General features: G+C 40.4%; 2 protein-coding genes across 9 annotated transcripts in view; one reads left to right on the top strand and one right to left on the bottom strand.

Annotated features, from left to right (window-relative positions):
- zic4 (zic family member 4) overlaps window positions 1-24,934 on the bottom strand; it is a 155,159-nt gene that overhangs the window by 42,729 nt on the left and 87,496 nt on the right. For 2 of the 8 annotated variants that reach the window (XM_042067659.1, XM_042067660.1), the window contains exon 4: window positions 12,249-13,388. The exons of 4 other annotated variants lie outside the window; for them this stretch is intronic. In XM_042067659.1, the coding sequence (XP_041923593.1) occupies window positions 12,952-13,388 (437 nt within the window). In that variant the 3' untranslated portion in view covers window positions 12,249-12,951. Of the gene's footprint in view, window positions 1-12,248; window positions 13,389-15,627; window positions 17,818-24,934 lie in introns of those variants that run through there. 2 more of the 8 variants (XM_042067658.1, XM_042067657.1) reach the window with 2 other exon arrangements.
- zic1 (zic family member 1 (odd-paired homolog, Drosophila)) lies at window positions 21,482-24,607 on the top strand. Its single transcript, XM_042067666.1, has 3 exons — window positions 21,482-22,779; window positions 23,235-23,398; window positions 23,792-24,607. Exons 1-3 carry the CDS (start codon window positions 21,813-21,815, stop codon window positions 23,987-23,989), a joined length of 1,329 nt encoding a protein of 442 aa, XP_041923600.1. The 5' UTR covers window positions 21,482-21,812; the 3' UTR covers window positions 23,990-24,607.

The raw sequence follows: 24,934 nt of genomic DNA, 5'->3' as shown, positions 1-24,934 counted from the left end.
AATGTGGGTTCTAATAGCGATTCTTTCCAAATGACACACACGTGAATAGTGCTGTATAAATAGTCTCATACCTTATGCATACCTTATATTCTCCAGTTGCTGTTTGTTTATTAGCTTTTTACTAACAGTATTTCTATTGTTAATGTTTTATTGTTGTTATAATTATTATAGACTCACTACGCTTGTGGCCATTGTTCGATGACATGTAGTCAAAAGTTCATTCAGTCCCTCGTACTCTGTTGACTGATGAGGGAGTAGACTATCCGCCTGCTTCAGTCGCTCTTTGAAGACTGCCTTGGAAACGGGACTGGGGCGAAAGCATCAAATCTTGCCAAGTACTTAAAAGTCAACATCGTCTATCTTTGCTTCACAGACGCATCCACGCTCCCAAGAGCGTTCCCTTTGATCTCCTTTATTTCTCCTTCTTATTTTCTACACAAGATCTGTTGTGCCCTGAAATTCTTTAGTTTTCCATAGAAACATGTGCCTTCCTTTGGAATATTGATGTTTTCTTCTTCGCGGGGGTTATGATATGGTGAATCAGAATCCAAAAGCAACGGACAATGCCAGTATTCATGGTCGGGCTTTTTGTTCTTTGTTTGGTTTTGTCTTGTTACTCAAACCCCTCATTTCTCAAATGAATACAAATATTGTTGATTCTGTTGATGTCCGCGCTCAAGTCACTTCAGCTGCCTTTCAGCGTCTCAACTCTTTGTTAAAGCAGCAGGTTGCGCCGCCATGGCGCTCTACTGTAGGCCACTAAAGCAGACAATGAGTTTGGGCTTGAAAGAGAGGCCAGTCTACCCTCTCCCTCCCTCTCTCTAACGCTTTCTCTGTCTGGCTCTATCTTTCCCTTCTGCACACATGCATAGAGGCACAATCGTGGACACACGCAAACACCTACACACCGAGAAGTTTGATTTATTACACCTGTTATAGAATGTGTCCGTAACATTCACAGAGAAGCGGAGGTTGCGCTGGGTTAGTGTTGGCTGCTGCGCCAAATCAAAAAATCCATGTAGGCTACATCGTGCAAAAAATCCTCTAAATTCAACGCCCCCACCACCACCACACCCATTCCCTCTCAGCCCTTCATCCACTGACATTTCTGGTGGACAGGCTTTTTACTGCATTGTCAGGTTGTCACCTTAACAATGTACATCTTCACGACACAAATTCAGGCCTTTTGATCAACAGTTTGAAAAGAACAAAGTTATGAGAGATGCTTTTTGGGCATGCTTTTAGATCTTTTTAAGACTACTAAGAAATGGCAAAAAGTCAGAGAACTGATGGTTGATGGGGCCAGATTTAGTCATAATATCTCAGATTGTTGAATAGGCTACATAGGTTTGTATTCTGATCTTATTGATTCAAATGGAGTTTCTTAAGACCTCTGTTTAAGTTGAATGAACAAACTTGACACTGGTACTACTACCAGTAAAACGGTACGACGGTGACGTCTCCATATATCACAAACGACTCGTAAACTCATAATCAGTGGTTTCATTTTAACGGCTATTTACTTGATAGGGAATTCCTGAGATGTTGTCATTCCCTGCTGGCCTGGGTATTTCATACGGCATCCTGACCCAAATATTAATTCTATGGAGTTGCTTTTATGTGTCTAGTGTCAGCTTTCAGTGGTGCTTCGTTTGAATTACCAGGGCAATCATCAGGTTAATCTCTCTCTCTCTCTCTCTCTCTCTCTCTCTGTGCATGTGCGTGCGCTCGCGTGTGTTGTGAACTTGTAGCTAAGCCTATGCTATGGAACTTTTTACTTCGTCCGATACATTATCTGCAATGACGCAGTTATTTAATAGAAACCTACGATTCTACAGTGTCATATCTCAAATCCAGGATGTTTTCTATCGATGCATCTAATCAGTGCGCAAGTAAAAACAAGGTAATTTCCACAGTGTGAAAACAAAAACACTTACCAGATCTTTTATGAGCACCCTAAACTAGTAAATGGACGAGATATACATATTGTAAACATCATCCGAAATACCACATACAGAAAACTGCTTTCATTTTACATCATTCGTAATTGTATGGAGTATTTTGAATCTTTAAACAAACGTATTGAAGTGCTCATTCAAATAATTCCTTTGATTGGGACAGTTTTGGGCCAAAACGCCAATATGGATATTGGGTGTGGAATTTTGCACAAGCTAATTTATATGAAAAGTAGCCTATATTAAAAAAAAACTTCTCTCTTCATATAGGTTTATTTCAATCACTGGGTTTCCATATGTCAAAGGCAGTTTTCATATTTTCAGAAAACGTCTACCAAACACAAAATACTTACAAACACCCATAAGCTATTCAGAATCTCAGTCTTCGCTCTCACTGAGAACATCCATCAGCTGAAAAGGATGTGTCACGCTCGCGCATGTCCCGTAGAAAAGCCAATTGTGATTTGGACAAACATTGGGAAAAACACATAAAGGCAAAGGTCAAGTTCTATTCTCAGTTCAAGTGCGCGCTGATTCACCTACAAGTTGAGGGGGGAGAGCACTTATAGGCCCCTTTCGGCAGACTTGGAGAGATGGGGATGGTAAAGAACAACATCACACATTACCATTTTCTTTATTTTTCTTCCTCTTTCCTTTTAGATTTTTCTTCATTCGCTCCCTTTTATATCTGTCTTGCCGTGGTACCAGGGAAATTAACGTGCTGCTCACGATAATTTGGGGCTTTCGGACCAATGATTAAGCAACACCACTTTACTTCCCGTGGAACGCCCTTCAGCAGAATATGCTCGACAGATCAACTTTGCATTTCCTTATAACTAAAATTACAACTGCTCCAAGGCACTTCATAGATCTCCCCCTGATACTTAATGAAACTTTAAACTAGAGGAAAAAATAACTCGTTGCAGGGACAATTTTAAGACTTTAAATGCATGCTTTTGTAGGGCATGCAGGCAGGTATTTCTTGACTATGTTCTGCTTTATTCAAGCAAGTTCAATTATATTCAAAGCAGACAGGTGGATTAGTAGAACAAGTAGCCTTAATTGCACGGCAGGTATAACGAGCAGGTCTAATCTAGCTTCCCCTCTCCCTCTATTGAGTTTTTGTCGACTTAATGAATGACAGGTAGAACAGCTTCCTGCTTTCACACGTGCAAAAATAGGCCTCTCTCTGCTTGCAGCCATGGACCCTGGCTGAGCACGGGAAACAATTGATTTTAAGCATATAGTTAATTACGCTGAGAACATAGACAGCGGTCCCTGGTCTGGCATCAAGGCAAGATAAGGATGGCGAGGTGATAGCTTTCCTAATTCTCTTGTTGATACTGCATTGAGCGTTGCTCTGCTAGTTTCATTTACCCTTTCAATATCACATTGAAGAAAAGGTGATATTAAATGCGAAATGTAACGTGTTGAGGTTGTTTATAATGTATATATGACTTACCCCCTACAAGCTTCTTCAGATGTCGTAAAAAGATTTTGGTTTGCTTTACCACGGGCTTCATCTGGAGCTCTCTGACATTTTTAACTAGCAGTTAACACTGAGTGAGAACAAATAAGGGGGTGAAATTCCAGACTAGTCCTCGTCTCTCCTCTGTGCAGTTTCCTCAGCTGCACAAAAGAGTATTATGAAAAATAGACTAAGCCCGAAGAATGTCACAGTGGTCGACTTATTATTGAAGTCTTTCTGTATAAGAGGAGAAACGTCGCATAGAAACTTTCCTTTTCATGAATTAACTCGTAGACAACAGGGATAAGCCTGGGTAGATATTATTATACTCACTGCATGTTAATTTTACGAATCATGAACGATAAAACGCCCTAGTTCTCAGAGCATTCAGAAAATAACCTCAAAAGCATGTAATAAGAACACTGTGATTTGTATACATGAATAATACAAGCTATCAAAATAAATTGAGCTGAATACTGGTTATTAGTTTTTCATGTGCAGCTATATGCATATAGACATTTTTTAGATATATATATATTTATATTATAGATATTTTCGATAGCTTCATGTATACACACAATAAAGAACAAAAACATGGAGAATCTAACAATGCAAAATAGCTTTATAGCTAACAGTCAGCAGCTCTAGCATAACAAAACATAACAAAGCCTAATTTTCTGATTTGACAAGAGGCATCCCTGGTATAATATCCTGGAAGAACCTAGTTCTAGAGTCTAAAAATATGCCTGAAATAATACTGCTGATGAAGGTGATAGTGGTAAGTTCTCTTGCGTCATTGATACAGATCTTTCTGGTGCTCTTGCTAACATAAATAACACAGTTCAACTACTATAGCAATGGAATGCTTTGCATAATGAGAGTGCCTACGCTGTCTCTGCTTCAGACTGACACGGTGACCCTCGGCAAACTGGAGCCCACAAAAAGCAATATGGCTCATGCCACTGCAGCCACATGCTGGCGATATAAAACGTATTACAGCGACGACGTTTCTGTTCTATTAACCATGGTGTAGCTGAATTTATGGACCTGCCCATTTATATCAATGCTGTCAAATCAAAATGAGTGGCAAACTCATAAACTGGCCGTGATGTTTTTATTTGATTATTTCTCATTTGCATACAGCCATGTGCCCAAGGAAAAATTGTGTTCATATGCAATGAAATTTCCCTCCATGATTAAGATATGACAGTAGGCTACATGGGCCCAGTCGATCAACACACAATACATTTCTTGATCGATCCCTGTATCAAATACTTTCACAAAACACACTTTGAGCTTGATGCAACTTTTATATCTCTACTGCGCTAAAGAAAGTTGAAAAACTGTTTCAACATGGTTCCCAATTAGTGGTTTTAAAAATGGCCACGTGTCGAGTCGGCGTAAAAGAGAGAAAGAATGCAGAGAAGGAAATGAACTCCGGTTGAATGACACTTTACTCGCCAGTGATTAATATTGACCCGCTCCCCCTTCCTGTTCAGTGCTTTAATAGCACGCAGGTGGCTGTTGACATTTCACTCACGGCCTCACCTCTAAAAAGTGCACTGATGCAAAAAGACAGTTCATCCTAACTAACAGGAACTAGGCCTACAAGAGAAAGAGAAAGAAGACGACGCATAACACATAACGACAACAACAACGTATCAACACCAACAATAATAATATAAATAATAATAATAATGATGATGGTAATAATAATAATAATAATAATAATAATAATAATAATAATAATAATAATTGATATAGACTATTTCTTTAAATAAAATGATAATACATAAATTATGCAGATACATGAGTGTAGGCTACATGCGCACGCACGCACGCACACACACACACACAACTTGAAAACTTGAAATATGTTTATATTTGAACCACACTTCTTACACTGTAAAGTTTAGCTTACATATCTGCAAAGAAATCCGTTTGTGTCTTTATAGTCTATTGCCTCTGTTTCACCAAGGAAGTCCACCGTGACAAGGTAATGTTACTACTGTGACAAGCAACTGTCATCGACTGGCCGATGACATAATAACGGTTAATAGGGCGTGATAGAATGAATGGCATTAAACTTAACAAAGATGTATCAAAAATACAAAAAGTCGACGTGTGCGTTAATGTGATCTCTTGGGGCCGTCGAACATTTCATTAGTTTGTAATTTATGAATGTTTGACAAATATCATAGTGTATGTAAATATAGTGAGGCGTAATGTCTTTTCTGCGGGAGATGGAGAAATGACCCAAAGTCTTTGTTGCTGGTAGACTGATCACACGAATTATGCTTCTTTTTCAAACTGTGCCCTCATATGCACACCACATTTTCGAGCTGATATGTGAAATAGTGCAGATAAAGCAATGGCTTAAAACGGAATGTTACTGCTGCATGAATTTACATTTTAAAAACATTTATTGTGATTCATGAGGAAAAACAGACCCATTATCTTTACAATGTCTGTGTGCTTGATTTGTAGCCAAGTATTATTTTCATGGATGACAAATGCATAGACACATGGAAAAACCTTAACAGCATCCAGATCATTTTACTATTTAACACCATCCGGATCATTTTACTATTTAACCGTGAAACTTTGAAAAAAGAATAAAAGAATATAACTTTATCAAGCGCAAAACAAAAGACGTGCGGTTTTCCTCCATCCAACGGGACAAGCCTGAACTTTACAGCGCCTGTAAAACTATCGGCTGTACAGTTGGTGTCATAGCCTCTCTGGGAGTTTTTCACTCCTCTCCGCGGTTGTAGAGGAAGGCCAAAAAAAAGTATTCGTTCCCAAGGTACATGAAATTCGAAGCCTCTGAAGAGTGGGGCAATCTCAGCCAAGGTTTTGCTTACAATATGTTTTTGTACACATGGTGCTGAAGGCACGCTTTATTCAGTGGAAGCGGATAGAAGAGGGCACACTTATCGTCTGTGATCTAAATTTGATTGGAAGACCATGTAATGTACCCTAAGACAGGAAAATGCTTGTTTCGTGGTTTGTTTGTTATCAGTCATTGTTTTGCCCCACTCCAGATGATGGCGAGGGTCAAAGCAGATGTGCTGCAGGATGGTAGACTATACGTGTCTTGGAGCAGCGGGAGGGAAGACCCTTTAAACTGCTCCTCTTTGGTGAACATATAGTGTTACCAACCCTGGTCATGATATAACACCGCCATTTCCCCGGTGACTCTTAGTGAGTTATAACCATGCGAAATATAAGACTTTCGACAACAGTATTCCTGCATTCGGCTTTTAAAACTATAATCCTCTTTTGGTGTGCATTGGTTTCACTTCTATCCCACTCATGCTCTGTTCTGGATCCTGGTTTAGACATTTGGAGAGAGCATCCTTGTCTAAGATGAAAGGGGATGGTTTCTTAAGTGAATTCCGCCAACTTGGAACTCACTGTCACGCTATGCTGTCATACCTTTCAACTCAGTCACTATACACTCACATAACGTAGGCTACTCGTTCTTTTCACACACTACTTAATCAAGACACATAAACACGCGCGCGTGCCCGAACATGGCTGCACAAGATGGCAAGGAGAGATGAGCCCAGAGATGATTAATTATGTCGCAGAAATATTTAATCGCTGAAGGGCACATTTGCCAATTCATAATCATTTGCCCACGATTATGATGTATGGCCCACTTATATGAATCCGATAAGTTTTCATGAAAATCCTCATTACTTCCCCCTTCTTTTTTATTAGGCCTATTGGTATTGCAGTGTTCTGTATTCACTGGAAGAGAATGTGTCTGGTTTTGATGGATAGCCTCACCCTCTGGTCTAATACAGAGCCATTTAATTCTGGCTGTGTCTGTGAGCTCCGCATTTAAGAAGGCTCAAAAAGTTATAATTTGTTGTAGGGTTTCTCACTCTTTTGGAGACGCGGCCTTCTGAGGACTGGACATTTGGGCTAATATTAAGTGGATTTCGTCATAAGGAGTTCAACCAACTTTACAAATGTTAACTTATGCGGCTTTGGGATCCTGCTAACAGTATCGTATAATTCGGTATTCATATATAAAAGCTACAGAGGCGTTTCCAACTGTCCTTAGTGAATATGTATATGTCTGGTTTCTTTATGCAGCAATTATAATATCACGATACAAACTGTCAGTGTTCAACTGTTCGTGTGCAAATGGAGCCCCAATACACACATGCACTGACTCACACGACTGCATATTCAGCTTGCAATGCATCTGAGCAACGATCAATTGCGCCAAATCAACATGTATTTACATCACCTTAAGAAAGAAAAAATACTTCAAATCAAAGCAGTAACTGTCGAAACGTGTTTCTACGCTAAATCAAATGAAAACCCAATGGCGAAGTTCCTTTTTCTGTAGTTTGGTGGATTCGGTTCCATTTTCTGGTTCATATTCCCCTTTTAGTTCAACTTTACTATACTAAATAGGCAGTCCTTGTTGCAAACTATAAGAACAAATTAAAGAGGGAAATCTACGATCAAAGGAAACGAAATAAGTACGGGTCGTTCGACTCATTCACGCAGCTGCTTTGAGTCTCAAGGCCAACAAGCGTATCTTACACTGAAAGAGAGTTCCTATTCAGAGTGCAGGTGCGAAGTAGTGTGGCACATTCTGCCACATTATGAGAAGGTTGTTAGAGATCAACGTTCAGTCTCAGTAACTATGGGGGCTGATTCTCTCAGAAGGAGACGCGCTCATCCATGAAAGTAAAATAACTTAGTGCCTGAAAATAGAAGACGGTGGTAATCCACTCATGGGGCCAGATTCAGTCAACCCACTTCAGAAATTAGCCGTTTTGCTGACTGAAATTTTCTATCAGACACTTACCATTTCCTCATACTGCGTGTCTTGCGGAGATCAAGCAGTGTTCGCTTTGCAAAGCAAGTGTCGAACTGAGCTTTTCTCTCAGAATAACACCTAAATACAACCAAATGCAATGAAGACAAGCATATTCAAGAAGTTTAGAAACTAGATGAAGGACCGTTTTGTAGGGAACATATGCATAAATGCATTACATAATATTAATCGAAGTAGCTTATAGATTGCCATTTATTTGGATAATACAGTTCCGCGTCCATACTTAATGCTGCTGAAGAATCACCATGGCGTGTTGTGATATTAGTTTTTTCATCAATTATCACGCTAAACTTCTAGGTTGCATTTTCAACAGTATTTCTCTTATCACGTATTTTATTTCAAAAGCAATATAATTTCCCTTTACTCGTCAGTGTCATGTTTGAAAAGTGATATTTCCTCTTCAGTATGTCAATACAATGCCAAATAGGTGTTTTGTGACCCTCTTACGAAAAATTAGAGAATTGCGCCTCAGAAAAGTCAACTTTCTCCAGCTCCAAGTTGCAGTTTGTACGCAATAGTATTAGTGTGGCCCATGTTTCCGGCCCTTCAACATCAGAAAGCAGACACATTTCTGTTGAACAGCAGGGACCTGACCTTACCCACAAGAGGCCACGGGGAATAGTCGTAGAATAGATATGTGCATTTGCCATACTAAAACAATGTCGAAGGTATCGTGGGTAAGGTGTGTTTACATTTTAAAATTCATTGATTTTCCACCTTAACTGTGCCTGGAGTTAAAAAACCAAGCAATACAAAATAGGCGGGACTCTCCAAAGTCTTCAGTTGGGTCAGAAGACGCCACCTCCTCGCCATATTCAACAGCATGAATTGAGTTCCAGTACAGTTAATTTCTTATTTTAGGCGATGTGCCTACATAGAAGTTCACTGTCTTAGTGTTCATCGCGTGTTTCCCCTTGTGTATTGTTTGTTTATCGACAGTTGTTGGATAGTTTAATTATCCTGGGCTATGAATGGTTACATGAATTCTAGCATGCCAAATGATATTGTGTAACTCCTAGACAACTCAGAATGAGCCAGTTATGAGCAGCTTACATCGAGAGAACATTACGTATGGAGGTGGGGGTTTGTATGTATGCTTACAGCCATTTCCCATTTTTGCTTAGAAGGTAGCCTACTTGTTTGACATTGCACCTGTCCAGTGATTTTGCATGCCAATTCCGGTCACAGTGATGTGCAATTATGACGTGAAATAGAAAGCTGAATGGGCCGCAGAAATGCTTTTTCTTTTCTTGAGAGACTGCTAATCCCCTATTAAAAGGGCTTTGTTAAATAATGCAGGACAGTTTCCGGAAGTGGGATTATCGCCTCCATTATCTTACAAAGAAATGATATTTCACACCCAAATGAATCTAAGTGTGTCGCAATAACACTAAAAGGACCAAAGAACTGAAATTAAATTAATTAATTTTCTATTTCCTCCAAATTGGGCTTTTAGGATGATTGGTTAAAATAAAACGCAAAACTGCTAAACTGTTGTGTTGCATTGCTTGTATATGTGTGTGTGTGTGTGTGTGTGTGTGTGTGTGTGTGTGTGTGTGTGTGTGTGTGTGTGTGTGCGTGTGTTTAAAAGGCTCCTAAAACATTCAACAATCATGTACATGAATAATTCGCACATAGTCCATACCACGATATCACAACAAGCTTATGCTTGGTAAGTATGCTCTGGCAACTATGACATGCATACCTTACGTCTGTAAGCTGGTTGGATTGATAAAATTGTAAATAAATCAGACCTGATCCATTCAAATCAGCACTAACATAACAACAACAGTGATGATAATAATAATAATAATAATTTCTAAAACACTGTAACCAGTGTTAAATACAGGCCTTTTAATTTCAATGTATTTTTCACATTTCTGACCATGCTGTGTTTCTCCCCCTCTCTATGGCATTAATCGACGATGATGCTGTCATCGAGTTCCAAATGTACCACTTTTGGGCTCAGCCTATTTATTGCTTTTTAAATAAGTAACTTAATTTGTTACAATTTCTTCAACCCAGTCTATTGTTTATAAACTGTATTCACTCATCTCTGGCTGAACGATTAATCTCGCATTGACGTTCAACACGACCCATGGCCCCTCCCAAATCTTTCCTTCCCGGTCCCTCTTTCTTTGCTTAAACACATATGACCGAAAATACGCCCGCGCACGCGTGCGCAGACAGAAACACAAACACACATACTCTTCCTTTCTCTCCCTGCCTTTCTCTCTCTCTCTCTCTCTCTCTCTCTCTCTCTCTCTCATACACACTCACACACTCTCTCTTTAACACACACACACACATAGAGGGAATACACACTACACCGACAATTAAACATGCTTTGAAAAAGTTAAACAGTTAAAACTTTTCTTTCTTTTTGAAGTTTTTTATGCCAGATCGACGACAACAAGTCTGAGGCGGACAGAATCAGTGACAAAGCGGCTTTTTCCGTGTCATCGACGTCGTTTAGACGACATGGAAGAATCCCTATGATAATAACTGCCACTTCAAAGGCTTCCCGGTACAATTCAGACTGAATCATGCCTTTCTCTATTCACTCGCACAAGAGCTAGTACTAAGGAGGAATCAACTGTAAAGTTTTTCCCTTCTTGCCACGGTGTTTATTTTCTCTCTTTTCAGCTGGGCACTTGGCAAGAGTAAACAGGCAGACAATACCAAAAGACACAAATTCAAAACGCATCTGATCAGATAGTATAGAGGCCGTGTGTAGGCTACTCTTGGCAGACTTCCTCGGGAGCTGAAAAGAAAGTGGGAGACCACTCACTTCCCTGCCCTTTAGCCTACTGCTAAATCTATCTCCAAGCACAACTCAATCACGTCTAGAAAATGTTTCACATATGACCGACTTGAAAAATCGGAGGACTCGTTTGGAACTCAATCGCTTCTAAACTCCAGTAAGCAAGTAGCCCATCTAAATGAATACTGTATAGATATTGTGTACATGCAAAGTGTAGCCTATGACTAAGTCACATCACAAGTGTGTGACATATTTTACTTTGTCCCTAAAATTGGGCATGCTCACCAATAGCATAGCAGGATGCATGTCCCCATTTAAATGAATGCAACATATAGACGTGTGAATATAGGCTAAATCATAACTAAATTGTTAAATAGACCAGTGCGTAAAAGATTCGCATGGTAAACATAATTACATACGTACTGAATACACTGAATGCATGAGCAATTGTCCCAAACATATCACACCCGTCAGTGTGTCGCTGGCCTCTATCGAAGAGTGTGACAAAAGTAGGAGAACATTTGCTTCTTCTTGTGAATAAAAACATATATTATCATTTCCTACCCCATGGGCGGGCAAATATTACACTCCTCACAATAGGCTTTGGAGATCTCTGCTTCGGCCCCACGTTATTTGAGTTTGACTCAGCTACCGCTATAGAAATCCTAACTCACCATGAAGATTCACCGTCGTGAAGAAATGGCTCTTTGTATAAAAAGAACTTTGAAGTCAGGATGGGAATATGCAAGCCTTTCATCAAATGCTGCCCGCATAACCCCCGCATGAAAGCCAGTATAGGCCAGCTATAAAGGAAAAAAATGTTGGGTGTAAAGAAAAATAGTCACAAAGAAGCGAAGTAAGACGTAGCACAATCAGTATTGTCAACTTGTATTTGTGGAGGACTGGGTGCGTTCTGGGGCAAGCACGTGAGGATTTTTCGGCCATGAAAATACACGTAAGGTGCACATTTGCGTATTGCCTTTAAAAACACGGCAAATCCGGGGACGTCGAAGTGTGACTAAAACTATTTAATTTTAGAAAAGTATTTTCCTGTCATCTCTCTCTCTCTCTCTCTCTCTCTCTCTCTCTCTCTCTCTCTCTCTCTACCATAATCAAAATCTTATAGGCCTACAATTCATCAAGTTTGATTCGAACTTTGGGAAGCAGTCTCAATTTCAATTTAAAGTACACAATTTATTCAAAATACTGACAAATTACAAGGCAGTTTGATACACATGTTGAGTCCCATCTTGTCGATCGAATTGTCATAAAATGTATTATTAACAAACCTTAACAAGTATTACAAAACCACAAAATGCCAACATTGACCAATGACTGCAATAATTTTGAATGTTATGTTTGTCATAGCAATTACAGTAACAACGCTTAGGTCAATAGTTCGATAAAGCACAAATGAAGGAAATAATTCGTTATGAAATTTAAACAATTTCAAATATTAATTTTATACAAACAATAGTAGCAAAATTTCAAAATAGCTGAAAGACTGAACCATACAAAATTACCGTTAACACGTACACATTAAAACGTTGCAATATACAAATTTACAGTTTGTTCTATTGAAACACTTTGGTTCGATATTACAAAAATGTCCAAGTCAGATTCAAAAATAAATTAAAAAGATATTGATGTTTAAACTGAATTTACAAAATAATACAGCCACATGCTTACGAGTAACCATTACATTGTATAAGAGATTAACACTCATGATAGCTGGCTATTTCAATTGGAGGATTGGCAGTGTCATTGTTTGTCGATATGCCAGTGCGTTTAGACAAGTAGGGCCTAGGATGATATCTTGGAAAATGGACTCTTCCCCCAAAAAATAATTGCGAATCCAATGCATTTTCCATTCAGAATTATTATTTTACTCGTACTATTGTTAGAATGTGTCCCTGCATGGCGGGTTCCTGTATTGAGGCCTCTCTGAAGGGTCAGGTGTGGAGGAGCCGCTGGGAGGGGTCTGGGAGCCGCTGGCACCTGAACTGTGACAAACGTACCACTCGCTTAGATTCGCTGGCTGAGACGCGGAGAGAGGTTCGGACAGTGAGGAGGGAGCTGGCTCCCGGCCCAAGTCTGATGAGGGTGAAACGAGAGATGGAGTCGATGATTCGTAACCAGAACTCGGAGGTGGAGACTTGCAGTGCACTTTCATGTGTTTTCGCAAAGAGCTGGGGTGCGTGTAGGATTTGTCACAACCTCTCACTTTGCAGTTGTAGGGCTTATCGCTGGTGTGCACGTGGGAGTGCTTCTTCCGGTCACTGCTGTTGGCGAAGCGTCTGTCACATCCGTCAAACTCACATTTAAAGGGCTTCTCGCCTGAGATGAGAGGAAAGAAGTCGAAATGCGATTTATATACAGCACCAATGATACAATCAGTGACAGAAATTGAGTGCATGAAAGACTTTTATAGATTTGATCGATGGAAAAATATGTCATTACAGTTGACGAGTTATCTTGCATATAGGCCTAGTTAGACAGTTAACAAAATCTAAATGCGTTTTGTACCCAAATCAGACAGAGCCTGGAGACAATACTACTGCGCGGTGTATACAATTTATTTAATAAAAATAAAAGTATAATTTAAACGAACATTGCACCTTTTACCATAGACATGGCACATACTGATTATGTTGGCAGTGAATATGTAATCGTGATGTAGTCCAAAAGCACCATTTACAGGATCAAAGTCATAGGTGCTAGTGCTATAGCGGGCTATAAGGCTATTTACTCTAGGGCGTGTGGTAATCACAGACAGGTTAAATTATGTGCCAAATAAATTAGCCTATATTCAAATCATATGATGCTGATTTCTGTGAAGATAGCCATGTCCTTGTGAGAATATGTAATAGCTGCTGTCTAATTACACTTGTGTGCTGAATATCAATTTGACCTTCAGCTGCTGGCTTGCTTGCTAGAGCCAATCAGGAATATTATTGTACAACAAGCAAGAAACGAGAAGGAGCCCCTTGGGAAACCACAGCCATAACCAAAGATTTGAATTGGCCTGCAAAATAACCCCTCTGCCCTGGGGAGCCAACACATCATGATATAATTGGAGCAAAAATGTCCTGTGTTATCAAGCCATCTCCTGATAAAATCCAGGGCATCACAGAACTTGTTCTCTCAAGTTCTCTTAAAGGCTGTAAAACAGCAAAGTATGGCACACGTAAATATTGGTGTACTAAATGATGTGAACTGGTTTGAACACAAGCTTTAGCACACTTGCATGTTCTCACAAGGGTAAGCTAGGCCCACTCAAAGTGTGCAAATGCTTATTGTCAAAGTCTAGGCTGAAAAAGTCCAAATAATGTTTAAGTAATACATAAATCACAGGGCAGCATCAGTTGGTGAGGTAAATGGACCGCAGACAACAAAATGCGTTCAAATAGCCTTGCAACCTCCCATTGGCGGTGGTGCCTAATATTGTTTCGTCTTGTCATCGACTTGTTGCATGCTACGCCACAATCATTGATGAGCCACAACAACTCCACAACGCAGATATCTTGAAAAGTGTCATCAGTTTTAGTGAGTGCAGCACTGTACGGGCCTTCTGTGTGACTTTTGACGGGCCTTTACTGTTATTATCCTACAATCTTATTGCTCACCAGACAAGTATAAGTAGGCTAACTTTTACTGTTTAAACAACAACCAACTCAAATATCTGTTATCGTAAATATAATCAGGTCTTAACTTCTATGATAAAGTGGCATGCACTCAATATATTTAATTAGTGAGGCTCAAGGGACTGCCAATATATACTTATACCGAAAATGCATAACACCATAAGCTTCTCTATACACGTCCTGAACACACAACTGAATAGCAACAAGTAGCCACCAACAGTACTAGTCAGCCACACCAAAACCGCAGACTAAAAGCATACTGCAGCACACTTTCGGAACCAGAACTTGGGTGTTTACGTACAGATAGATAACTGTATTTTACCCACTGTCATAGCTTTTACAGAAACCATCACAGGCCACAAAGAGTCAAATAGTCTAATGTTTTGATTTGAAGTGACTCAAGCTGTTCAACAGAGACACCAAAACCGCTAAATCGCAGCTTTGCATAACCTAAACCTAGTTTGTGCACAAGAACAATACAATCACTACAGCTAGAGCAAGGTAAGGTGAATATATTTGCGGAGTTATATTTCTTACTTTAAGCACGAGAAGCCAAATTGTGGGCAGAGAAATACAGATGTAAAAAGTGGCCCAGTCGTACATTCTTCTGTGATTGTGTAACGATTACCATTTACCACAGGACTATATTTCAAGCACAAAACTAATGGCATATTTAATCACCTCTGTATTTGTAACACCTCTCCTGTTTATATTTGAAATCATTACGCTGTCCAACCACATAGACTTCGTTTAGAGGCTATTTGAAGTTTCACTGTAGCCATCTTAGTTTCATTTATTAAGTTCAAAATGAAAAGTCTAGGCCTGCATATTCGTAGGTACATTGAGGGAACTTTGAAAGACAGTGACATTCGAAAAAATAGAATTAGGCTACATGTGTACGTCTGCGGCGTAATAGAAGTTAAGTCACTGACCTGTGTGAGTTCTTTTGTGAATTTTAAGATTTTCCGATCTTGCGAATACTTTTCCACAGCCGGGGAATGGACACGGGAATGGTTTTTCTCCGGTGTGTACTCTGATATGATTTACAAGTTTGTACTTGGCTTTAAAAGGCTTTCCTTCTCGAGGACACTCTTCCCAAAAACATATATGATTTGCTTGCTCTGGTCCCCCGACGTGTTCCACTGTCACATGTGTCACCAGTTCATGCATGGTGCTGTAAGTTTTGGAGCATAGTTTTTTCACTGAGTGTTCCGGTTCCAACCATTTGCAGATCAGTTCTTGCTTAATCGGTTGCCTCATGTACCGAAAAAAGGCTCCTGGTCCGTGGTGGTGAGCGCTGAGATTCATGTTCAGATTGAGACCGCCGTAGCTGTGCAGAGGCGATGCAGCAAATGGGTCTGTCCTGGAGCTTGCCACTTGACTCAAGTGATCAGATCTAACATACATTTCTCCAGGTATTCCTAACCGTATTTGTCCGCTCAGTGCTTGGCCACCTGGAGCTCCGTTAGAAGGCTGTTCGTGATGAAGTCCGGGGAAGAGGGTATGGTTCGCAGCATCGGGGTGATGACCATAGTGTCCCGGATAGCTACCTGTTGTTGAGACAAACATTCCGTGGTGAGAGGATGTACCAGTAGGCTGGTCGGTCAGCACTGGCATGGCTTGAGCTGTCAGATCTCGTCGTATGAGGAAATCCCTACCTGCGGATAATGCCTGGGCCGTATGAGACATAGAGTATGGGACCGTCGCCGCCTGCACCGGGCCAAAAGCTCCCGTTTGACTGGAGACCACTTCACTGTGGCCTGCAATATGATGATTGTGGTGATGGTGGTGGGGATAATGATGGGCTGGGCTGATTTTGAGGGCCGCGGAGTGCCCCATGTGTTCTGGCCCGAATGGACTCGGCCCCAGGCGGGGTTCCGCAGTAATCTCCCCAGGGTGCGCGTGAGCCATTGAGTGTGGATGGCTGCTGAACCCCGGGAAGCCTGTCACGCTCTGAGGGGTATGGTGGTGATGATGGTGATGGTGGTGAGCCCCTGCCAAGTCAACTAATCTCAGCGCTGTGTTCCGTTTGGAAAACGTAGGGTCCATCACAGGGCTTCCCAAAGCATCCACGCTCATTACTCCTAATTTTAGAATAACTTTGACAGCAGGCAAAATAATAATGATGATGACAAATATATTTTAATCGCAAGGAAAAAAATACAAAAAAATAAAACTCTAAAGTTTAGTCTATCTCAGTGCCTACATTGAATCCCATTCGGTTGAGAGGCAGCAGCAGGACGCTTTGATATACTGAATAGAGATTCATGGTAGGCTGTGCAGCCCGTGGAGCTAAACAATCACCCTGCGCTCTAATTGGTCAGCTCTCGGTGATTGACGTCACTTGTGACAGTTTCCAATGTGAAGAAAAATGCTTTAGTGACAGCAAGCAGTTAGAGCGCCTGCGCCGTGCCTTAGGCGACACTTGAAAAAAAAATATTGTTGTTATGCAAAGGTTAGGCTACTGTACTTTCCACTTTAATCGCCAAAGTTAAATCCATTCAAAAAGCTGTTGTACAATTATTACGACGGATAAGCAAAAAATGACAAAGTAGGCTAACCAGTGAATGCAAAGTCTTCATTGCTAAGATGTCACGAACCAGGTTACAAGTTCCATAACTGAATTGTTAAACTACATTTGCATTGCTTTTCATCTACAAAACATTTGTATAGAATACTGATCAAAAGTAATTCATCTTCACCCACTTCGTCGGTTTTACGCATAGCACTGGACGGTGCCATTCCGTAAGTTCACGCAACTGGAAAGAATAGTGGGTGCATTCGCATAGGCTACATAAAAACGGAAGGGTAAAAACTATATATTTTACATGACAGTCCGCGCTTCTTTATTCTGTCCTCCGAACGGTGTTTCTTCCAACTCGTCATGGAATCTATTCCTCTGGATTTGTGAAGGGATAGTCACCGAGCATTGCTGTAATGCAAGGAACCTGGTATTCTAGTTTGGGGGTAATTTTGCCCTCGACTTCGGTCAGCCCCAGCTCGCAAGTGACCGTGGATCAGCAAAGCAGGAGGAGGCGCTTAATAACGAAGCCCGCGCACGCACGGGCAACAGTTTGAGACAAACCAGACAAAACCCTAAAGTGACTATAGAATGCGCAACTTTGTAAAACAAAACAAAAAGAAGATTGTCTGGTGAAAAAAGCCGATGAATAAATAAACGTTTCACTAGTTTCCATCGCGATTTAGTAACTCACAGATGTGGTAATCGGTCATATAATTCTACAAGACATTTCACACATTGCATAAACCTTGGAAATATGAACTTCTGGCACAATGAAAAATCCATATTCTCTCCGCTGCTCAGATAGATTCTTCAGCATGAGTTCTCACATAGGGCCTGCTAAAAACATCACAATGTTCGTTCCTGCGAGATTAAGCTGAAAACTATTTGAAGGCCATCTGAAGCATACAAATAGAACAGTTCTGTCCAAATTCGAGATATGTTTCCATAGAGTATTAACCTCACACTTATCAATTGATTATCAATGTCAATTGAGCAATACAATGAGTACACAACGTCAGTTTGTTTTGTATTGATAGATCTACATAATTCGTCACCTTTGCAGAAATGAATGAAATTATAGAAATCACTACTTAAAACAGTAGCCTATGTCTATCTGATTCCGTTGATGTTTAGATGAACTAAAAAAAAATCCGGAAAAAAACTGTAAATATTTGTGTAGAAACTTTCTTGACTGAGTTTTACAGGCTTTTTATTGAAGAAATGCGACCTGGTGCCATAAGATCCAAGCAACATCACATTGCAATATAATCCTTCTCCATTTCACATTCAACAAAACCACGGATGAAATAGAGGGCCGTACTCCAAAATGATAACCATAGAGTATTCTTACCTTGATCATGAATGCTTGGGACGTTTATCTTAATCAAATCAGCCGGAGTCAAATATGAATTGTTATGTGAGCTGACCCAAAAAGAGGTTAAACAGTTACCATCGGATTCATGTCAAATATCACATGTAAAATCTTCGTGGCCATTGGGCATATTAGCCTGTACAAGTGGCCAGTCAATCAGTGATTCATTTACATCACTCCAGGAGCGATGGGTAGTTCTGAGGCAGTAAGATCTTAATTTCTTTTGACAGAATGTCACGCCAATATTTCCTAACCTTTTAGCCACTACCATAGTACCGAAGTACGAGGATCTCTTTTGAGTTCTGCAGTCTGCAGTTCTCCATATAGACAGCATTTGGACATATTAAATCCAGCGATGACAGTGATGCAAAAACGGTCCGAGTGAAAATTATAATAGGAGTTTAAAATGTTCCTTGTAAAAATTAAAAAGTGCGTTGGCTGGCTAATCCGCATAGTAGACTAGGCTAGGTTTCAGCCCAGGCCTATAAAGAAACAAGTAAACCGTATCTTATGCAGGTGCCATAGTTCCGAGGCGATGCATAGTCAAAGCGATGAAAAGGTTTTATTTGGAAACTTCTCAAATTCTCATCAATATGACAGCGTGAATGAAACAACAAACACAAATGCAGTAATGGGTTATATTTCAAAGCACGACCTTTGACATATCTACATAAAGGACTGTGTTTCGCTCCGAAGTCATCGACAAGTGAAATACATTCAGTCCCAAAACTATTACGTCTACTTTTGACAGTGAAAATACATGTCGTGGTGTAGCCACAATTAGTAGGCTTATTTTTTAAATGTGCATGTTGCATTCACTTGTATAAATGTCTGTAAAACAGAATGTGTTGATATCCTCAGCAAAATTGATCTGTCAAATGGCTCTGATGACAACACCACGTCAAAGACGTCAGATATAAGTAAACATTATATGAACTATGACAGATACTGAGGGAGATTATTACTGAACAGAGACTGTCCCCGCTCATAGCGTCATTCCTTAGGCATGTCCTTACACGAGGCCAGATACATGAACACTTGGAAGAGATGTTTTTGTTTTGCGGGCTAAGGATAGACGCTATGAAAGAGTACAAGAACAAGAAACGGAGGAAGATACGCTTACAAAATGTGCATTGCGTTCATGACAACATTGCGTCTTCCACTAGCTCAACACTTTCGACTAAACAGTACAATTAGTCACCAAACGCAAGTAGTCCATTTCTTGACCAATTGATCATATACGAGTTAATTGTCCTGTAGTCAACTGTAGGGCATGTGTGCAATGGCGCAACATGCTTTTACAACATAAGAACAAAAGTTAATGTAGATGCATATTGAAGGCCTGATATATATATAACATGTAATCTACATATCTAATCCATCAATTGCAATTCAACAAAGTTACCTCCACTACCATACGTTCTTCTTTAACTATTTTCTTTCTAATTCTGAGTTTAAGGATCTGTACACGTGTACGTACCGTTTCCACCTGTTGGCGTCTTCCAGATTTTTTCACATATAACTTCGTAAAACCTGAAACTAAGTAGAATGTTACACAAAGGACTCCAATCTATGTCTTTCGCTCTCTCAGCAAAGAGTTTAGAAATGTAGCAGAAGCCAGCAGACTGGATGATGTTTTAATGGCTCATATGGCACGGCTGTGCGTGCGGCTTTGAACTCCAGCCGCCGGAGTTTCCTGCAGAGAGCGCCGCAAATCCCACTTGATAACTTCGACAACCCACAACTTTTTATATGATACGAATTTGATGTATGTGATGTGTTACACTCAGTCACCAGTTGACATTGCATTTTCTACAGGTTACTAGTACAATTGAGTCATTGTCATGTTTTTGTTGCATATGTATGTATGAATGTATGTGTATATGTGTGTGCAAGTAGAGGACACACGACCATGAGCGAGATCTTTCATCCACTAGATGAGGCTCATAACCGATGACGCAGCAGAGAAAATGTAAAAAATATAAATTCACTAGTAGGTAACGACTGCATTAGTTACGTGCCCTGGACACAACTGCCACACTGAAAATATAAATGTTGAGGACAGTTGTGTATGTAATGTGTCACAATATATGAGGATGCGTAGAATATGCTGACAGAAGTTGCGACATTGTAGTAGGTTATTGTGGTTCTTCAATATTAGTGACGCACGGTTTACCTAAAGGGATAATCTACACACTGGTGGCGATGGATAGTCTTGGTCAGGATGGATGATCCTGACCAATGGCCCTTGACAAGGCTCATTGCAAAGCATCCCATGTCGGCCAAGAAGAACTTGAATTTTTGGTTACCAATGGATCTTTTCTTAAGAACTGATCATTTTCAAAGAAGAACATAGAGGCGGATCCACATCTCTCGTCTTAAGTGACATCATATAGTTGATATATAAGGAAATAGGCTATCAAATAGCCTAATAAAATGACATTCAGAGAAAGCATTGCTGCCATGTATCAGCTGCAGATAATTCTACCCACAGAAAGGGATTCAAGTGTGACAAGTATTTTCACAGTGTACATCAATAAGTATACTTATAGCAAGAAACATCAATAATATTCTGGTATTTGTTCATGTCTGTACAAATATTGATGTTTATTTCTTTAAGAATCACGATTTTGCCGCTTCACACGTTTCACGTTTATCAATTCTGTTGTTAGACAAGAAATTCAAACTGTACACAAAAAAAAAACACAATCAGCAACCTCACCACAATACCTGGGATTGATGATGTATACGAACCAATAGGACTGGAGTAGGGGCATTGGAGTAGGAACACGGTCTGTTATTTGGTGAGTGAACGTTGGTGGGGGGAGAACGCCTTCTCCAATGATCGACCGGGGTCAGAGTCACGTGACGCCCCCCTCCTCTCCCATTCATCAGGGGTGGACTGTGTTGTCTTTTCAATTCATTTATCTGCAGGAATGATTGCGACTATCAGTCTGGAGCTCACCGCCTGACTGAGGAGGTGAAAGTTGCGCCACAGGAAGATAAACCGCAAAAGACAATATTGTGCATGATTTGCGTGTGCATCGGATGAGAGGGAGTGGGGAATATTCCTCTCCACTAAAAGTAAATAGAAATAGGGAAACGGAGTTTGCTTAGCTCACTGAAGTCAGACAAATACGCAGAGTCGAGGTAGTAGTGGCGTGGGTACTTGTGCGTGATTTTTGATTCTTGCTCTCAGTCGCCTCTGTTTCAGACTGAAGATGCTCTTGGACGCAGGACCGCAGTATCCTACCATTGGGGTGACTACTTTCGGCTCCTCCAGGCATCACTCAACAGGCGAAGTAACGGACAGAGAGGTAGCTTTGGGGATCAATCCCTTCGCCGATGGAATGGGTGCTTTCAAAATCAACCACAGCTCGCATGATCTCGGCTCGGGGCAAACGGCGTTTTCTTCACAGGCGCCCGGCTACGCAGCAGCTGCTCTTGGACACCATCACCATCCCACTCATGTCAGCTCCTACTCCACCGCCGCTTTCAACTCCACCCGGGACTTTCTGTTTCGGAATCGGGGCTTCGGAGATGCCACTAGTGCGCAGCACAGTCTCTTCGCTTCCGCTGCGGGAAGTTTCGCTGGGCCACACGGACATTCTGATGCTGCCGGACACCTGCTCTTCTCGGGACTTCACGAGCAAGCGGCTTCCCACGCATCTTCAAACGTAGTGAACAGTCAAATGCGCCTAGGCTTTTCAGGGGACATGTATGGGAGAGCCGACCAATATGGCCATGTAACAAGCCCGAGGTCTGAGCACTATGCCTCGACCCAACTGCATGGGTATGGCCCGATGAACATGAACATGGCTGCCCATCACGGCGCTGGGGCCTTCTTCCGTTATATGAGGCAACCCATCAAACAAGAACTTATCTGCAAGTGGGTCGAGCCGGAGCAGCTGACGAATCCGAAAAAGTCATGTAACAAAACTTTCAGCACGATGCACGAGCTTGTGACCCATCTCACGGTGGAGCATGTCGGAGGGCCAGAGCAGTCGAATCATATTTGTTTTTGGGAAGAGTGCGCCCGAGAAGGGAAACCTTTCAAGGCGAAATACAAACTTGTAAATCACATCCGAGTGCATACTGGAGAAAAGCCCTTCCCATGTCCATTCCCCGGCTGTGGCAAGGTGTTTGCACGATCGGAAAATCTTAAAATTCACAAAAGGACACACACTGGTAAGAATAACAACTACCCATTTGTTGTCCTTTCTTTTGACGCCTGAGTGCGTCAAAGTTTTATGTGAAATATTACTATTGCATTGTACAGCATTAAAATGGCGCTAAGATTAAACAACTTTCAATAAGCCAATGTAAACAAACAAACTTTTCAAATTTTACTTCAAATAGTATTTCATGAACGTAGACTTTGCTTTGCCGAAGAGGGGCTAAACAATTTATCAGTAAAGTGCAAATCTAAATTTGAACTGTGAAATTGCAGACCTTACAGAGTATGTAAAACAGAGACTAGAATTCCTAAAGGCTGACATCAGTTGGGCATGATCGAAGTATTATGAATTCAAGCTGAAGCGTTTTCTGTTTTTTTTTTTTTAAGTAAGAAACTTTTGTGGTGTGTCTATTTACTATATTGTGCAATGCACCATATCGATCACATTTCCCCTTTTTTCTGCTAGGTGAGAAACCATTTAAGTGTGAGTTCGAAGGCTGCGACAGGCGTTTTGCAAATAGCAGCGACCGCAAGAAACACATGCACGTCCATACGTCTGACAAGCCCTATCTCTGCAAAATGTGTGACAAATCGTACACACACCCCAGCTCCCTCCGAAAACACATGAAGGTAATATATTTATCTGTAATTTGTTCATATATTTGTATTTTTCTGCCCCTTTATGTTATGACTTTGTGTAGCTTAGTGCAGTGGCATTGATGAGTTTTGTGCAGTATGCAAATTAAATTTCCAAATAGGCCTAAATTAATTGTGGATTGTATTTACTATCAATTAGACTACAGTATAGTATAGTTGTTGGCCATCATCGCCAATAAACTTTTGTCTTTAGTAGACGTATTGATGTCCCAGTAATGTTTGGGTTTGTCTGATTCCAACAATAACAGTAGCTGTCATATTACTTTTAGAATAAGCAATATATTTGTTTACAATGTAGCGTTCTCTTTTCAGAACAAAGGATCCATGTTAAATGTTTAACAGGCCTATGTTTCATCTGTGTTGCAGGTTCACGAATCCTCCACTCAAGGTTCACAACCATCTCCAGCGGCCAGTTCAGGGTATGAGTCTTCTACGCCTCCCACCATTGTATCCCCATCCACAGAGAACCAGAGCAGCAGTTCCATATCGCCAGCATCTTCGACAGTACATCACACGACCAGTCACAGCACGCTGTCGTCAAATTTTAATGAATGGTACGTGTAAAAATATTTTCAAAAGACTGCAGAATTAGGACTGCTTGGAATCAAAGACTGAAAAGCCTATTCGCGTGGACCGACAGAACAAAAAGACAGAAAGAAAAGACAAGGAAGTCCATTTTTTAAGGCTGTCTAGCAAAAAGAGAGAGAGAGCGATGCATGGACGAGATACAAGGCTGAGAAACAAGTTATTTTTTCCAATGTTTTTTTATTATTATTTGGGAAATACTGCACACAAGTGATCTCCGATTGCATGCTATCTGCGGGTCGTGGCCTGGTTTGTACATAAAGATTCACCCTAGTTCAAAATGTATTTTATTTTGTAAATAGGTATATTACAGTTTAAGGGAATTTGTGAAAATGTGGTCCCTAGATATATGGAAAATGAAATGGTTTTAAAGAATATTGCGATGAATAGTCTTGATTGAAAAGAATGTTATAGTTAATGTGTACCAAATGTGAATTACTCAGTATTACTACAGTCTACACGTCGACCTAACCGACTATTAGTATTAATGTGCTTTTGTATACAGTGCAACATTTCGTCTGAAGTCAGTCTGAGTAGCACAGTGCCATTGTTGTTATTTAATGTCATGTCGATAAATCGTGTAGTGAAAGCCTGAAACTCCGTGTCAATCTGTTTATGTAAGTGAGAAAATATAAAACTATCTGTCTATTGCCATGGCAATTGCAAGAAATTATTACCTGTATATAACTCAATTTTCCATATTTATCCGCATGTAAAGGGCCGGTAACACATGTTAGAATTGATCGATATTTATGGAGAAATGCGTTCGTAGGCAATGTAAAATTTAGTTTACAAAATAATGTTTGGTTACATTTCGTACAATATTAAAGTATTAAAAGCACAACAAGAATGCCTTTCATATTTATTTCTCAAAGTGTTTTTTCAAGCTTTGTTTATTTATATTGTACGCACATGGACATTTAT

This window comes from Alosa sapidissima, chromosome 17, assembly GCF_018492685.1.
Source record: "Alosa sapidissima isolate fAloSap1 chromosome 17, fAloSap1.pri, whole genome shotgun sequence".
Taxonomy (NCBI): Eukaryota; Metazoa; Chordata; class Actinopteri; order Clupeiformes; family Clupeidae; genus Alosa; species Alosa sapidissima.
The sequence above is the reverse complement of the archived record's forward strand: the minus strand, read 5'-3'. Positions and strand labels throughout refer to the sequence as shown.